At 47.1% G+C, this 17,293-nt stretch overlaps 1 protein-coding gene across 4 annotated transcripts in view; it reads right to left on the bottom strand.

Moving 5' to 3' along the window:
• FGF13 (fibroblast growth factor 13) overlaps positions 1 to 17,293 on the bottom strand; it is a 360,807-nt gene that overhangs the window by 35,122 nt on the left and 308,392 nt on the right. The window contains exon 5 of one of the 4 annotated variants that reach the window (XM_058423866.1): positions 15,938 to 16,342. The exons of the other annotated variants lie outside the window; for them this stretch is intronic. Within the exon in view, the coding sequence (XP_058279849.1) occupies positions 16,256 to 16,342 (87 nt within the window). The 3' untranslated portion in view covers positions 15,938 to 16,255. Of the gene's footprint in view, positions 1 to 15,937; positions 16,343 to 17,293 lie in introns of those variants that run through there. 4 annotated transcript variants of the gene reach the window in all.

Genomic DNA, 17,293 nt, shown 5'->3' with positions numbered 1-17,293 from the left:
TTTAAGCAACCCCCAAGATAATTCCACAAGTGGGACACATGTTGTCTGTGACTATCGGTAGAAATGGCAACACCAGAATAGAACTTGGACACTTTTTAATAGTTTCTCGTTCAGATGCAACAAAACAGATCTGGGATGTAACTGCAAGTAGAAACCTTATGTGAGAGCTTAGAAATGCAATATTCCAACATCAGATAGTATTAGATTATTTATTAGCAGAAGAAAGAGGAGTGTGTGGCAAATTAAATGACTGAAACTGCTGTTTGCAAAGAGATGACAATAGAAAACTAGTAAAACAAATAACAAAAGGAATAAAAAAGTTAGCTCATGTGCCAGTCCAAACATAAAAAAGATAGAACATGTTTTCATAGTTAACCAGTGAATTATGAGTTAAACAAATGTTTTTCTTTCCTCTTATGTGTTGTAGCAACTCTTATCTTTTTACCATGCATGATCCCTTGCTTAGTACAACTTATTCAACATGTGATCAAAGGGATGCAGGTAGTAGCCATGCCTACTGATCCAGAGATGGCTACAAAAGGACAGAAATTGATGTCACTGCAAATAATTGCAAAACCAAAAAAGACCCAAGACCAGAAAATTAAGTCAATGATAACTAAAGTTTGTAAAGACAATTATTAAAAATAAAAGAGGAGGGATTGAGAGGAATGAGATTTGTCTTTACAAACAAGCCCTGGATCTGCTAGTAGATAAAACTAGCACTGAGAGATAAGAGAAACAATGGGAAGGATTCTACTGATTGATGAATGGAAAAGAAGATACTTGCCTTTACAAACGGTTTGTTTGTAAATGAAATTGAATATTGAAAGATGAAAGCAACAATGGAGAAAACCCCATAAATCCCATAAAAATTAAAAATTAGGGGGGGTTATACATTAAAAGGGGAATCTTAGGTATTTTGGGAAGTCTGTACCTCTCAAGTATCTCAGCCAATGGGGAAAGAGAGAGGGAAATGCGGCCAGGAAATTAGGATAAAAAGGAGGCTGCGTCCTCCGAAAAACTGAGAGACCCCAGGGGAAATGTCCCATGGCCTCTCCCTTTATTTGAATAAAGTAAAAGGACTCCTCTGTCTCCTTTTTGGACATAAACCTCTGGTGTTTGTGGATTAATTTTCCTAACACTGTTCTCTTGTCTTTTTAAGCTCCAGCTGGTGAGATTCAGCTCTTCAGTGTCTCCCACCACTGGATGTTTTTTATTGAAAAGCAGCTGCTGTCAGAGCTGCAAACACAGCCAGGAAAGCCCATAATCCAAACTGGAAAATTATGAGGAAGAAAAAGATTAATTTCTTCCCCTAGATTTTGCAAAGCCATTACCTATTTTTGAATGGCATTTCTAATTCGACACTGGAAACCGCTAAGGCATTTACATAAGAATGCAAAAATGCACACATTATCACTGCAGGAAGCACTTAAAATTTAAGATAATTATATAGTATAAGAACCATTTCAAAGGACTCAAACAAAATAACAACTAATTCTAGAGTCACCCTTTAAGATGATTATTATTCTGCACTGCTGCTGATCTCCCACACTAAAAAAATCCTTTTCTTTACAATTATATGCACATTATAAATTCCTACTTTGTTCTTCCACCATCAAGCTCCTACAGCTGCCACTGACAAAATTGCATTCTCTGAGAGCTTAACTAGACAACCAAAATGTTCACACTGGGAACAGAGGTAAAGCACACGATTGCCATGGTCAGGGCCACCCTCCCTTACACCAGGGGTCCTGCAGCACTGGTCTGCAACGGGGACACAGGAGGATTCCTGTCAGGAACCTGGCCTTTCTCTGCTATGGCATGAGCAGCAGAAGTCAGCAGCGTGGGTGATACACAAAAACCTGGCTGGGCATTGTGGGGGAACACCTCTGCTGCTGTATTTGCAGCAAAGGCAGCACTCTGGAACCTGGGATGCTGCTTCTCATCTGTGCAAAGTAACAGAAAGCAGGAAAAATGTATTTAGTCAGTTGCTTTGCAGACCAAAAAATCCCATTTCAACTGAAGAAACCTGGCATGGGAAGGGAGAAGCATACTTGTAAGGTGAAACTGTTCTGCCCCACCAGCCTCTCTCCACCTTCTGCTTCCACTCCCCACTATTGCTCTGACTCCTGCCCCCTGCCCCACTGCTGCCATTCTCTTGTCTTTTCCCCAAGTGTCCCAGGGGAAAAAAAAAAAATATATATATATATATATATATATATTCTGCCCTAGCTCTATTGCTCAAAGCAAACTCATTTGGAGGAAAACTTATCTGCCAAATCCTAATATGTTTTTATTGGATATCTGCTAAGAGAGATTTACAGAAGCTCATGCCAAAATCAAACTCTACTTTTTTTTCCCCCACAGCAAGGGCAAAAGTACAAACTGAACTCAGAGCAAATGAATATTTCTTGTCTCAGATATTATGGAGACTTAAAGTCCCATACCAAGTGTCTGACTTAATGGACAAAAGAAAGTGTCTAATTATTGGAAATAATAGCAGTGAAAAGAGCTGGAACTTTCCTACAAACTTCAGCCTGAGAGAGAAAACTGATATATTTAAAATCATATTTGGACAAAGTACAGAGCAAATTAAAACAATATCTGCTAAAGTGTAGCCACCTCATTAATTGGTGTTGCTCCCTGGGCTGCTGCAGGTTTTTCACACAACTGTCTCAAACAAACCAAAGCATTGGAGCTCACTGTTGTCACTGAAATCTGATCATTATTGAAAAAAGACAAAAGAGCTGTGCCAAGTGATGGTCTAGATGTGATCTTCTGCTGTGGATGGCACCTGGTCTGACTGTGCATATCAGCCAGCACCCTTTGGGTTCAGGACACTGCAGCTGCCAAATTCAAGCCTGGCACTTGCCAGAGTGGCCTGGGACAGACTCACTGCTCAGGGGACACTCTGGGAAGCTGAACATACTGAAATGAGCCAAGCACCATGTGCAGTCTCCTACTTTGTCAGACAACAGTGATTACACCTGTTAGAAGTAGTGAATGTTTGAACTCCATTGTGAGAATGAGGACTACTAAATAATATCTGAGTGTAATCACATTTGCATATTGAAGTGTGCATAGAAAAAATAATCTTTTAAGAGATTCACCTTTCCTGGTCCCAGCAGCTGCAGTGTGATGCAAGAATGCAAAGGGATGAATTACTTCTGTAGACAGGAAAATGATTTATATATTTTTAAATAATTAATGTGATTTATATAAAGACAAGGCTTATAACCTAAGAACTGAATAGTATATAGACTAGTTCATCACTGGGGTTTTAATATGATACCTCTAAAATACGCATATGGATCAGTGATTTACTAATAATCTACTCTTACAACACAGGCACACAGATGCAAAGCACAACAGGTTTAAACCCTTTAAACCCCCCAATTTCCATTGTCACTGTTTTTTAAAAAAAGTATTTAAATTAAGTTTGTTTTATTATCCCTTTGTAAGTATTAATCCATTACTGGGCTACCTTCTACCACAGCACATAAATAAATAAGCCTTTTGTTGCCAGAGACCTTTATAATATTGTTGTTGTTCATTTGCTTTTAGTTTTCTGGGTATGCTGGGCTTATCCCAGGCATGCAAGAAGGATTACCTTGCCCTGAGAAACTCCAGATCAAAAAATAAATATGATAAGGTGTGGAGTCCTGTTTTGAGGAGGCTGAAATCTGATCACCTCCCTTGACCTAAACCCTAAGACTCCTCCCCTAGAATACCCTATAAAACCCACGACCCTGCCCCTTCTCACTCTCTTTCTCTTCACCTCCCTTCGTCTTCACCCCCTCCCTGGCCCAGGGTAGGGGGGAATAAATGGATTCTTGTGCTTAACAAAAAAGACTTGTCTTATCTGTTTCCCTTGCCAGTGGTTGTAATCTCCCTGGACATGATGGTCACCATTGCCACACAAAGCTACAAATGGTGGAGAATGTGGGCAACCAGTGAGGATAACAGGACCGGCACCCAGTAAGTCACACCTGCGGGACCCCCATAAAAACATGGGGGTAAAAAGCTTACAGGGAGGGAAAAATCCAGTAAGGGGACCAGCTTACTGAGACCGAGAAATGGACTAACATCTACCATCACAAGTCTTTTCATTCTTCATGGGAAGGAGTTTTGTTGGGGGTTAGGTTTGGTTTTGTTTTTTTTTCCTAGAGAATTTTTCCCCCCCATAAATTGCTGAGACTAAATACTGATGCTTAGAGGGTGCTTGAACCACTGTCCTAGGGTAACTTTATGACACTTGTATCCCCAATCATCTGCTCTGTTTGTGCTGTATATTGAGTTCTGTGCCTTTAAGACTGATTCTAAGAGCAGGGAGAAGCGCGGAGTTTGTTTTGAGAAAACTGCCTGACCCCTCCACATTCTTCAGCGGAGGCTTGGAGAGACTGCAGGACAGAGATTTTTTTTGCTTTTTAGTTAGTTTCAGCTAGCTAGGGCAGAGAAGCTCCCTGGTGTTACAGTGTGTTAATTGGGTTTATATTGTGTTTCATTTGGTTTTTAATGTTTCCCCTGTCCCCCTTGGAAATTGTATCATGTGGTTTGTCTGTGTTCAGCTGCGCCCATCCCCCACACTGGAATGTAACCCAACTCTGTTCCACTCCCACCTTATCCCTGATTGGGTAGTGGCTTGTCCCTGCTTCTAGGCCCATCCCCCCTGGGGAAAAAGCCCCAGCACAGGTGGGGGGCTGGCACTCTGGCACCAGCGAGGACGGGAAATTAAAGCTATAACCCCCCCCCCCCCCCCCCGCCCCGGACAAAGAGCAGGCTCTTTTTTTTTGCCATCGGCGGTTGTCTGGGTCTCACTAAAGAAATACAGCAACGGATGCCTAATCGTGGGGCTCAAAGCCACAAGGGGCTCTGTCCTGGGGTGACTGTGTATCCCCCAATCATCTGTTGGGTGCAGGGGGGGAGGGTAAGCGCGTTTTGTTTTTCCCCAGGAAAACTCTGCTCATCGGAGTGACCTTGAAGCGGGGGAATTGGAACACGGCAAGACGAAAGAAGCGCTGTTGTTTTTTCCCTGGCAGTTAGTTAGTTTAGTGCTAGCGTAGTTAGACGCTGTAGAATAGCTGAAGCTTTTTTGCCTTTTTTTCTTTTTCTTTTTTTGTCCTTTTTTTCCCTTCCTTTTTGCTTTTTTTGCCCTCTCCTCGGAACTGTTCCAACCTCTCCGGACTAAGGACCTGGGGAAGCACCGGGGGCCTCCACAGGGGACCCACCCCACCAAGACCAGCCCTGCACATCTCCTTTTCTCCCAACGTCAGCGGAGACGGAGCAGTGGAGCACAGTGACAACCCTCAAGAGGAGACTTTCTTTAAGTTTGTTATCCCTCTGTAAGCGGCACGAAGCTCTTGTCATCGGGTATTGTGCTGGGAGTGCTTTGCCTGTTTAATAAACAGGTTTTTTCCACTTCTCTCTGAGGAAGTCTTTTTCCTGAACCGGTTGGAGGAGGGGAGGGGGGCCCCGTGGGAGGATTTCTCCCAAAATCTGCCTGAAACCACCACAGCTCCCAGAAAGCTGGAAGAACCACTCGGGGAGCACATGGCCGAGGAATCCCACGCAGGCACGTGAGTCACGAAACGTAGCCCACCCACACAGAGACAGACCCGTCAGGCTTGGCGTTCACTGTGGAGTCTCCGAAACACAGGATTCCACTGGCCAGGGCTGTAGTTTTCTCCTTTGGACTCAAAAACCCCATCGGAGTGCTGCAAAGAAGCCCCCCGAATGGCAGGCTGCTCCCAGAGAAAGTGACTACATGTTCATGGAAAGGCGACCCTGGGAACCGAGACTGGAAGCTCTTTTTGCACCAAAAAGGGTCAGTCTCAGGCAAAGGGAGTGATTGGGAAAGAAAGGAAAGATTCGTCTGAATGCTGGATTTTTGGTAAGTATTATCACTTTGGGATCTAAGGGAAAATCTTTTTCAGAGGCAGTGATCCTCATGGAAAAGGGTTTTTTCCTTTTGGGGAAGGTTTTTGCTTTCAGAGTAAACCTTCAAGGTGCTTTAATAGCATGTTCCTTTCGGCAGCCTGGGGGGGGGGGTGGAAAAGGTAGCTGTTTCCCCTTTGGTTTTTTTTCTCTCCAGCAAGGGTTTTTTAACTTTCGGTTTCCCAGTCACAGTTAAAGGGGACACAGAAACTTAAAATCTGAGCCAAAAATGGGTGCTAGGCTGTCTGTGTCTCAAAAAAGTGTCTATTATCAAATTTTAAGTGCCTCAGATGATGGGAAAACCCATTGTTCCAAGAAACAATTAACAAAATCCATTCAGTGATTGTTTTCTCAATTTCCAGATGTATCATTAGAGCAAATAAGCTCCCCAGAATTTTGGGAAGCTGTTGCAAAAAAATTGTCTCAATCAAGCTCCCCTAATGATAAGGAAAAAGCGAATTTTGCTCTTTGTATCTTGCAGATTTTATTTGCATTGCAAAAACAAAATGAAAAGAAAAAAAGAGACAGCTCCTTGTGGATTTTCCCCAGTTTCCTCAGTTTCTCCCTATCCCGACCCCAAAATCCCTTCCTCAAAATCGGATATTCCTCGAGAAACCCTTAAACTTTCCCCAAAACTCCCTTCTTCCACGGTTTGTAAACCCCGGGTTCGGTTTACTTTTGTAGGCAGTCCAAGAGCTCAAACTCCCCCTTTTAGTGATCCCCAGGCTAGTCTCAGTTCTGGGAGGGGGGGGGTCACAAGATGGAGGGGACTCCTCTGTTTCCCAAAATGGCCAAAGCCATGTGCTCTCGAGTCACGAGGAGCCTCTTCCTTTGTCTGTCCCTCCTTCCCACAATCCCTTTTGCAATCCCTTCCTCTCCCCAGACCCCTCCCTCCCTTCAGTGTTGCCCCTGGCACTGCCCTCTCCTCTGACTCCGCCCCCTACCCTCAAGCCTCCACCCTCTGACTCCGCCCCATGTGACTCAAGCCTCCAGCCCCTCCCTGCCCCTGCTTCCCATGGTTTCCCCGCCCACAGTCCCAGTTCCCACATCCCGGGGCGGGGAGAGAGCCGGGAACCTGGAAGTGGGAAGTGATCCCGGCTTTTCTGCCACCCCTGTCACATACCGATGGTCAAAAAGGAGGAGTGCTGTCCACAGTAATTGGGACCCCTTCCCCCAACAAGCGATTCAGGATTTATGCAAAGCTCAGGCCAAATTTGGACATGCAAGTGAATACTTTCACAGCCTTTTGAAAGCAAATTTAGCAGGGAATCCTATTGTTCCCTTTGACCTCCGGCAGCTTTTTTCTGCCCTCCTTTCATTTACACAGTTCAGGCTTTGGGACTCCACATGGAAAAAAAGATTAAGAGATTTACTCGCAGAGCTTTGGCAAAATCTGGAAACAGCTGTTGATAATAATAATTTGCCAATTCGGTTAGAACATCTATGTGGTGATGGTGAATGGGTCGCAGCACTCAAGCAAGCTCAAGAAATTCCTTTAGCTGTTTTAGAACGCATTAAAGATGCTGCTTTCAAAGCATTCTTTTCAATCCAGCCCGATGGGTCCTTCCAACCTTACAGTAAAATAAAGTAGCTTCCATAAGAACCTTTTGTAACATTTGTTTAGCGATTAACCAGAGCTATCGAGTTACAGGTTAAGGAGGAAGGAGCCCAGGAACAGGTCCTGGAGATGGCACTGACCAATGCAAACGAACATTGCAAGGCAGCCATCCTCAGCCTGCCCTTGGAACCAGTGCCAACCTTAGATGACATGCTCCACGTGTGTACCAAGAAAGTTCCCTTCATGACAACTCACCTAGACCACAGTTCCAGAGATGCATTCAGACCACCGCAAAGAGCTGCTGCAGCAGACGCCAAGCCCCCTGTGCCACGGCAACTGCCCAAGAGAAGAACGACGTGTCTCCTGTGTGATCAGGCTGGACATTGGGCATCTCAATGCCCTTTAAAGAAGCAATTTCTGAACTTTTGGGACAATGGGGGCAGGGGGTCTCAAGGGTCCAAAGGGAATTTTTCAAAAAACTAAAATGTCAGCGCCGACTTGCCCAGCATGCCGACATAAATGGGGCAAATCCGAGGAGGAGGGAGAAAAACCTAGAAAATGCAAATGTTAAATTAAATAATCCTGCTATAACCAGTTCTGCCTTTCAGCAGAAGTCACCAGATATGACCCTTTCAGATCATGACGTGAGCAGACCCTGTCTAACCACAGAATGTCTCCAAAAGCCTTTTAGGTTGCAACTAACAGAGTCCTTGCACCTAAGTGACACAGACTAGCATTTAGGTTCATTGGATCTACAGGTGCCAGGCTCCTGGCAACATGTTGGCAGTAAGTATGTCATCCTTGGGGACACCAAGTACACACTGAGAGAGATCGAGATCCTTCCGGGTCTTGCCTCATCAAACCCTAAACAAGTAGTTCCCTGGCTGCGCTGTGTCCGCCCACCTTTGTTTCTGCCTAAGGGGCAGATAATAGCTCAGGCAATTCCAGCACCTGACCCGTTCCCTTGAAAAAACAGCACAAGGAACAAACACCTTGATGTTTGCCCCAAACGAGTTATTGGGAGGGACAAACTCATAATAGGGTGTGAGGTCCGTCACGGTGAGGAAGTAGTAAACCTGAAAGGGGTTTTGGACACAGGCGCGAATGTAACGATTGTACCAGAAAGGATGTGGCCTGCACATTGGGAACTGCAAAATGTAGCTGGGCACGTAGAAGGTGTAGGGGGGATGAAATGGGCAAAACAATCAAAAAGTGTTGTGCAAATTAAGGGGCCAAACAGACAGTTAGCTACACTGCGTCCATTTGTTTTAGATTATTCAGAGCCCTTGTGGGGGAGAGACCCTGGTTTTTCGGGCTGCGGCCACTTCAGAGTGCCCTACCTAGAAACTCAATTGGAAAACTGATTCACCAGTCTGGGTAGAGCAGTGGCCGCTCAGTAAAGAAAAATTGAAGGTGCTTCAGGAGCTAGTGGATGAACAGCTAGCTAAAGGCCATATTGTAGAAACCATGTCTCCATGGAATTCCCCAGTCTTTGGTATAAAAAAGGCAAACAAAGGAAAGTGGCAGCTCCTCCATGATCTCCATCAAATTAATAATGTAATTGAGGACATGGGTTCTCTCCAGCCAGGGATGCCATGCCCACCGATGCTCCCCCAAAATTGGAATTTGGCAATTATTGATATCAAAGATTGTTTTTTCCAGATCCTTCTGCACCCTGACGATGCCCCACATTTCGCCTTCTCGGTCCCTACCCTCAACCGAGAAGCCCTGAGGAAAAGATACCATTGGAAATTTCTTCCCCAAGGGATGAAAAACTCGCCATCTATTTGTCACTGGTACCTCTCTTCCCTGCTGTCCCCAGTGCGCGCAGCTGCAGGAGAAGCCATCATCCTGCACTACATGGATGACGTGCTTGTGTGTGCCCCCAATGATGACTTACTGTCCCACGCGCTCGACCTGACACTCGATTCTTTGGTTGCTGCAGGATTCGAGCTTCAGGAGGAAAAGATTCAAAGGATGCCGCCTTGGAAGTACCTGGGTCTGGAGATTGGTAAGTGGACCATTGTGCCGCAAAAATTGGTTGTCAAAAATAACATCAAGACCTTGGCAGATGTCCAGCAGTTGTGTGGGTCCTTAAATTGGGTAAGACCTTGGCTAGGTCTGACCACTGAGGACCTAGACCCCCTCTTTAATCTTTTAAAAGGGGGAGAGGAGCTAAGGTCTCCGAGGACCCTCACCCAAGAGGCAAGAGCAGCCCTAGGAAAGGTACAGGACTGTATGGCCACCAGACAGGCCAACAGGTGCAAATCAGACTTACCATTTAAATTCATCATTTTAGGCAAATTGCCACACTTACACGGGATGATTTTTCAGTGGGAAAGAGTGGAAAAATCAAAAAAGGACAAAGACTGTAGGGATCCCCTCTTAATTATAGGGTGGGTTTTCCTCAGTCACCACCGGTCCAAAAGAATAACCAGGCCACAGGAACTGGTAGCAGAATTGATCCGGAAAGCCAGGACCCGGATCAGGGGTTGGCAGGATGTGATTTGAGTGTATTCACATCCCAATTGAGATAAACTGGGCCAAATCACAAAAGCAATGTTGGAGCACCTGCTTCATGAAAATGAAGCTTTGCAGTTTGCTCTGGATAGCTACACAGGTCAAATTTCAATTCATCGGCCTGCTCACAAATTATTTAGAGAACAAATTCAGTTCAAATTGTCATTAAAAAGTGTTTTAGAGCAGGAGGCCTTTAAAGGCTCTAACCGTTTTTACAGGTGCATCTGGAGCATCTCATAAATCAGTAATAACGTGGAAAGATCCTCAAACTCAGCAGTGGGAAAAAGATATTGTCGAGGTGGAAGGATCACCTCAGGTAGCTGAGTTGGCTGCAGTTGTTAGAGCTGTTGAAAAGTTTCCTGAACCATTCAATTTGGTCACAGATTCAGCCTATGTAGCAGGTGTAGTATCCAGAGCTGAACAAGCTGTGCTGAGTGAGGTCTCCAATGCTGCACTTTTCAACTTGCTCTCAAAACTAGTAAATCTGATCTCCCACCGAGAGCAACAATTTTGTGATGCACATCAGATCACACACCGATTTACCAGGATTCATAGCTGAGGGCAACAGAAGGGCTGATGCTCTTGCTGCGCCTGTGGAGATGGCCCCACTCCCAGACATCTTTGGACAAGCCAAAATCAGCCATCAGCTTTTTCACCAGAATGCACCAGGCCTAGTCTGCCAGTTCCACCTAACTCGGGAACAGGCTCGGGCAATTGTGTCAATGTGTCCCTCGTGACAGCAACACGCACTCCCAGCCCTGAGTGCAGGAGCAAACCCCAGGGGATTGAACAGCTGTGAGGTATGGCAGACGGACGTGACACACATCATGTCCTTTGGTAGACAAAGGTATGTCCATGTATCTGTAGACACCTTTTCTGGAGCTGTCTATGCCTCTGCCCACTCAGGGGAGAAGTCTAGTGATGCCATGAAACACCTAATACAGGCTTTCTCCTTCCTGAGCATCCCCAAATCAATAAAAACTGATAATGGACCCACATACACATCCAAGGAGTTCAGAAGCTTCCTGCAGCAATGGGGAGTAGAGCACAAAACCGGCATCCCCTACTCCCCGCCAGGTCAGGCCATCGTGGAAAGGACCCACCAAAATCTCAAAAGGGTCCTCAGCCAACAACATCAGTCTCTAAAATTAGAAACACCCCAAATCCAGTTGTCCAAAGCCTTGTTCACTCTGAACTTTTTAAATTGCACATATGAAAATCTTAACCCACCAATTGTGCGCCATTTCAGAGAGAACTGCCAACTGCAGCTGAAAGCAAAGCCACTGGTAATGGTAAAGGATCCAGCAACCAGGGAAACAGAGGGCCCCCATGATCTGATCACCTGGGGTCGTGGGTATGCCTGTGTGTCCACTCCCTCAGGTCTCAAGTGGGTGCCAGCCAAGTAGGTGAAACCTTTCATCCCTAAAACTGCAAAGCCAACTGCAGAGGCCCCACAAGTGGCCAGTGCTGCCTGGAGGAGGAGAAAGCGCCGAACCCGCTCCTTCTAATTATCATATTCCTTTAACAGTATTTTCTGAACAGTTTGTCTGCACTAGATGTCACTTTTTTCTTCTTCAACTTTAAAGGTACTCAAGGTCCGAACTCTGAACATCTCTCACGGACTGAGCCTTCCGCTTTCTCAATTGAATAAGAAAGAGGGAGATGTTACAGTGTGTTAATTGGGTTTATATTGTGTTTCATTTGGTTTGTAATGTTTCTCCTGTCCCCCTTGGAAACTGTGTCACGTGGCTTGTCCATGTTTGGCCGCGCCCATCCCCCACACTGGAATGTAACCCAACTCTGTTCCACTCCCACCTTACCCCTGATTGGGTAGTGGCTTGTCCCTGCCTCTAGGCCTGTCCTCCCAGGGAAAAAGCCCCAGCACAGGCAGGGGGCTGGCACTCTGGCACCGGCGAGGACGGGAAAATAAAGCTATAACCCTCCCCCCAGACAAAGAGCAGGCTCTTTTTTTTTTGCCATGGGCGGTTGTCTGGGTCTCACTAAAGAAATACAACACCCTGGACTGTTTTTTTTTTTTTCCTTTTTCTTGGGACTGTTTAAACCTGCTCTGGACTGAAAACCCAGGGGAGCTGTGGTGGTGCAGAACTGTTTTATTAGATTTTTGTAAGAAGTTTATGTTATGGTTCATTTCACTGTATCCCCAATTCTGTATCCCTTTTGTGTTGTCTGTATAATAAGGTGTTTTGTGTCAATCATCCCATACCTCACATGACATGTAACATCCCCTCTGCCCCAACCCCCCTCTCTGGGGCAGCTTGTCAATCACTCCCGGGGTCCCTCCCGGATTGTGAAATCTCCGTGAGAGAGCTTCAGGTGATAGGTAGCCTGGGGGAAATTCCTTTGGCTCTGGATTTTAGTGGTCTGAAGCTTGGGGGTGGGCACACCTTGTTACCCCCTGAAACCCATGATTTGTGGTCTTTTTGTATCCTCCCTGGGACCCTCCCCCGCTTATAGGGGGTAGGAGGGAGGAGCAAGCTCTCTCAGCCGCTGGGTTCTGAGCCTGGAAGCTCTCAGCCGCTCGCCTCGGAGCTTGGAGATCTCTGCTAATAAACATCCTTTAACCTGCTAAGCTGAGAGCCAGCCTTTTCTCTTCTGCTGCTGTTGACTGTCACCTTTGGGTCCAGCTGCTGAGCCGAGAAGCCAAAACGAACTGGAAACTTTGTGTCTGTGTTGACCCGAGCTAGCTGGGGGTCAGCTCCCACCCGGAGCAGGAACACAACCGGACGCAGGGAGCACTGGGGGCTTGCACTTGAGGCCCACCGGGGCCTGGACCTCGGCATTTTCCAGCAGTGCCGGAGGGACTGGGACTGATGAGAGACTGAGAGAGAGCTGAGCTCAATCCACGGCAAGAACTTTCTCAATTTGCCATCTCACTCTAGAACGAGAGGTTTTATTGTTTCATATTATTCCTTCTTTATACTTGTATGCACTTTGTTAAGTAAAATAGTTTTTTCCATTTTTCTCCAAAGAAATTTTTTTACCAGACCAGTTGGAGGGAGGGGCCACTTGGGTTTGCTTCCCGGAGGGATCCTATTCAGGGGTTTTCTCCCAAATTTGTCCCTAAACCAGGACACCCACACAAAAGAAGTGGCTGAGGGTGGGGAAAGATCACTTAAATTTGGGGGAGGGAAAAGGACAGTGCTGAGGGAGCTGAGCGTGCTTTTCCGGCTCTCAGCATTTTTCAGGGAGGACGGGGAGGCTTGCTGCGGGAGGAGTCCACTGTCGACAGAAAGTCCGATCCTGGGAATTCTACCACCATCCATCATCTGCTGGGGTGCCCAGGAATTCGGAGCCCTCTTCGCCTGCCCTGCTAGAGCTGGGCTGTTGGAGTCTAGGGCATTCCTTTGGCTGCCTTGGAGGGTCAGAGACCTGGACAGGGGGGTCTGGGACCCTGGCCCAGAGCCCAGAGGGACATTGGCTTTGATCTCAGTTTATGGGAAAGGCTTCCTGAACTGCGGGAAGGATTGCAACCCACAAGAGTGTGGAAGATAGTAGTTTAGCTTATCACAGGGTGAGAAAACAGTAGGTTTGGGTTTTTAGTATTGAAGTGAATGGGAGCAAGATGGAGGATTTGGGGCATTGTCTCCTGCTTCTTCTTTCTTCTTCCCTCACTCCATTTTCAGCAGTGATGGTGGCACAAAGTAGTTTAAAGAGATTGGGTCAAAGTAGTGATGACCTGTTTAGTATAAGTGATAGGTATTGGCAAATAATGATAAATAAAGAACACGTAGCAATTAGTATAAAAGATAGCAACAGCCCAGTCCAGGAGGAGTTGAGGAGTCACCAGCTGCACAGACCTTTGTTGGGCACTGAGAAATTTGTAAGATAAGAAACAATAAACAAAGCATGCAACCTTGAAAAATCAGAACCTGAAGACTCCGTCTCTTTCTTGCATTTGGCTCAGAGCTTTGCAGAGGGCAAAAAGACTCTAAAACCACCTGAAATGAATCTCGGAGCAAAAAAAAACCCGAGAACTGGCGTCCCTGGGTGGGCTCCTGGAAAGGGGCACCGAAAGGGTCACAGTGAACCCTCTGCAGTGAACATCGCAAGCTCTCAGAAGATCAAAAGCCAGACGGTCAGCTCTGGAGAAGAAGAACATTTCTGGCCAGAGCAGCTCATCTCAAATTCATCCCAGACCGACAGATCTCCAAAGGCCCTGGAATCCATCGCCCTGAAACCTGCTGGACAGTGATCAGGACACCTCTGAGGTGAATTCGACAACAGCTGCACACAAGCCTTTGTGCTTTGGTAAGAACAGTTGGATCTAGATCATGGGGGGGAACCACTTCACAGGAACAAATCTCTATTTTAGCAGCCCTAAGGGGGGTGATTTCAACACACGGTGTGGCTCTCAAGGAGAAAGAGCTTCAGGCGTTGATGCTCTGGGTCCATTGTAATTACCCTCACTGTGAGACCCGTGTCCTATTTGAGCCAGGGTTTTGGCAGGAAGCAAATAGGGAGTTGTATGATAGAGCCACAAAGAAGGACAAAAGAGCTGCTAAGCTGTTGTCCGCAGGTAGAATTATGTTAGAAGCTATATCGGAGAATACCAGTAAAAGTCCCAGGATTGGACAGCTGCCAAACGGCAGGGGGGAGGATAGTAGCGCTTTATCTGTCGGCCAGTCAAAGGGAGGAGACAGACAGCTGCTTTCCCCAGGTTTAATACCTCCTCCAGGAGATGGAGGAGGGGGGAGCTCTCAGCTCTCCCAGGGTTCGTCACAAAGTTCATCAAAAACCCCGAAAGCTGATCAAGTGCTAGTCCCAGGAAAGACGAAACTTCTAATCCATCCTAGCGATCAAGAGGAACTGGACATGCTTTATTTTGAAGCAGTTCCTGAGGACACATTACATTCGTCCCAAGAGGTGGGGAAGACAGGTCTGACACAGAGCCCACCTCGGAGTCCCTTCACCCCTCCACAATCACCACGCAGCAGCACCCCACCGCTCCTTTCCCTGTCCATGCAGGAACAGGGTGGTGCGTGGGGGGAGGGGGGAGCAAGGGGGGCGCCGGGAGAACAACAGGTCCCAACCGAGTCGGTAGCGGAGGGCGGGACTGCGGCGCATGCGCACGGGGGCGATCCTAACCTATCTCGACGGGGCGCGGAACGCGGCGGAGTGCGGTCAGGAAGCGCGTAGGGCGGGGAGGGGGTGGATCGCGAGGGAGAACAGTTCGCGGACGAGCGGCGCGAGGTCGCAGGCGACGGGACTGAGGCATTGGGGAAGCCGGGATCCGGATCGGCAGCTCGGCGCACGCCGATGACGCAAGCTACAGGAAGCAACACAGTTCAAAATACATCCGCGTCGCGGGGCGCAAGGGGGGAGCCGAAACCGGAAACATCGAGCAGAGTACTACAAACCCCAGAAACATCAGCGGAGGGTCCAGGCGCAGGTGCGGCAGGGGCGGGACGAAGCCCAAAACGTGATCCTGCTCTGGGTGTGGCAAATTCTGATGACGAGGGAGAAGGGGCGGCCCCTGGGCGTGAGCGGGGAGGGGACACTCCGTCAGGCGCTGCCGAGCCGGGACAGGCAGGGGCGGGGCGTGGCCAAGGCGGAGAGTGTCTCCAGGGTGCCACCCCCACGCGCCAAACGTCACGGAGCTCAACTCCGCCCACCAGCCGCTCGCTGGTCGCTGAATCGCCTGCGCGCGGTGATTCAAACACAGCTGCTGCGTTTCTGCAGATGGGCACGCGTCCAAAATTATCTCAGATTTTACAGATGTACCCAGAAATTGAAAGCCTTTTGAAAACTCGACATATTCCGTCAAAGGCAGGGAAAGAAACACCAAATCCAAATAATACCACGAGCCAGCAGATGCCAGCTGTCGACGTGTCATCGTCACCTAGGGGCGGGACTGTGAAGCCACAACAAGCACGACGAGCATCAAGCACACCGAGTGAAGCACCTTTCAGCAGCGAGACAGCCACGTTACACCGCTTTTTTCCAGTTTCATATAAAAAATCAACTTCTTCAGAACAGCAGTTCAAACAAAAGCCGAGAGAACCTTTGCCGATGGTGAGGGACGATGAAGCTGCAGAAGAAGATCAGGACATGTCAATCACTGATGACGACATCATCTGCATCACTGCTTCAGAGGGCATTCTTATCCGGAAAGCAAAAGCACTTGAGTTTTCACGTCAAGCATCATCATTTTTGTTATCTAAGGACTTTATGAGGCAGTTTTTCCGGCAATTCAGTGAAGCAGCTTCAGAATTCCAACATGACCTAATGTCTTCTTTCTCTCAAATTTTTCTTCCGAGGAAAAGTGCTGCAGAGAAATCGGGTGATGCCCAGTAATCCCTGGTTCCTGTTCTTCAAGAAAAGGAAAAAGAAACAAAACAGGATGAGGTAAAGCCTCAAAAACAGGTAGATCCTGGAAAGGATGAAGCAGCAGCGAAGCTGCAAACACAGCAATCAATTCCGGTGTCGAACAAGACACAGGTTCCTGGTGCACGGGAATTTCTTGCAACAGACTAGACTAAAATAAGAAAGCATGCATTGAAAGGGGAGGCGCTTCAGATGGGTTCAAGAAGTATGGCAATGCCTGTGACTTATGATGCACAGGATGCAAACCCAAGATGGGAGCGATTGGATCATGAAGTCGTCAAGGATCTGATGAAAGCCGTTCGTGATAATAGATTGGGGTCTCCATACTTCAAACAACTTTTAAAAGGGACATTTAATACATATGATTTAACACCATTTGACCTCAAATCCCTTGCTTCAATGATCCTCACTGACTCACAGTTCATCATCTGGGAAGCAAAATGGAGAAAAGCTCTTAATGAGCTCAGAGACAAATATCAGGGGGGAGTGACCGCAAGCCTCACCATTGCACAACTGGCCGGTGATCCACCACTTAACAGTCCAGCACGTCAGGCCAGACTTTTTCCTCGAGAAGTGTTGACAGACATCAAGAATGCAGCCAGAAAGGCAATGGTGCAAATTCCACCGACAGGAGTTACAGAAAGTAGTTACACAGACATAAAGCAAGGTCCTTCAGAATCTTTCACCTCATTCGTCGATCGTCTCACACAAGCAGTGGACAGGCAAGTCAGTGATGAGGGGGTGAAACCATATTTGATTCAGTGTCTTGCATTTGCAAATGCCAATCCAGAATGCAAACGTGTCATCAGTGCAATGCCTGGCCAACCCTCTATGGCAGAAATTCTAGAGGCATGCAGCAAGGTGGGGACACCACAGCACGTTGCCACGATTTTAGGGGATCAAGTGGAAAAGGCTGTCAAAGATGCATTCGCAAAT

The sequence above is a fragment of the Hirundo rustica genome, chromosome W (assembly GCF_015227805.2).
Source record: "Hirundo rustica isolate bHirRus1 chromosome W, bHirRus1.pri.v3, whole genome shotgun sequence".
In the NCBI taxonomy this organism is placed as follows: Eukaryota; Metazoa; Chordata; class Aves; order Passeriformes; family Hirundinidae; genus Hirundo; species Hirundo rustica.
This window is presented reverse-complemented; position numbering and strand designations above follow the sequence as displayed.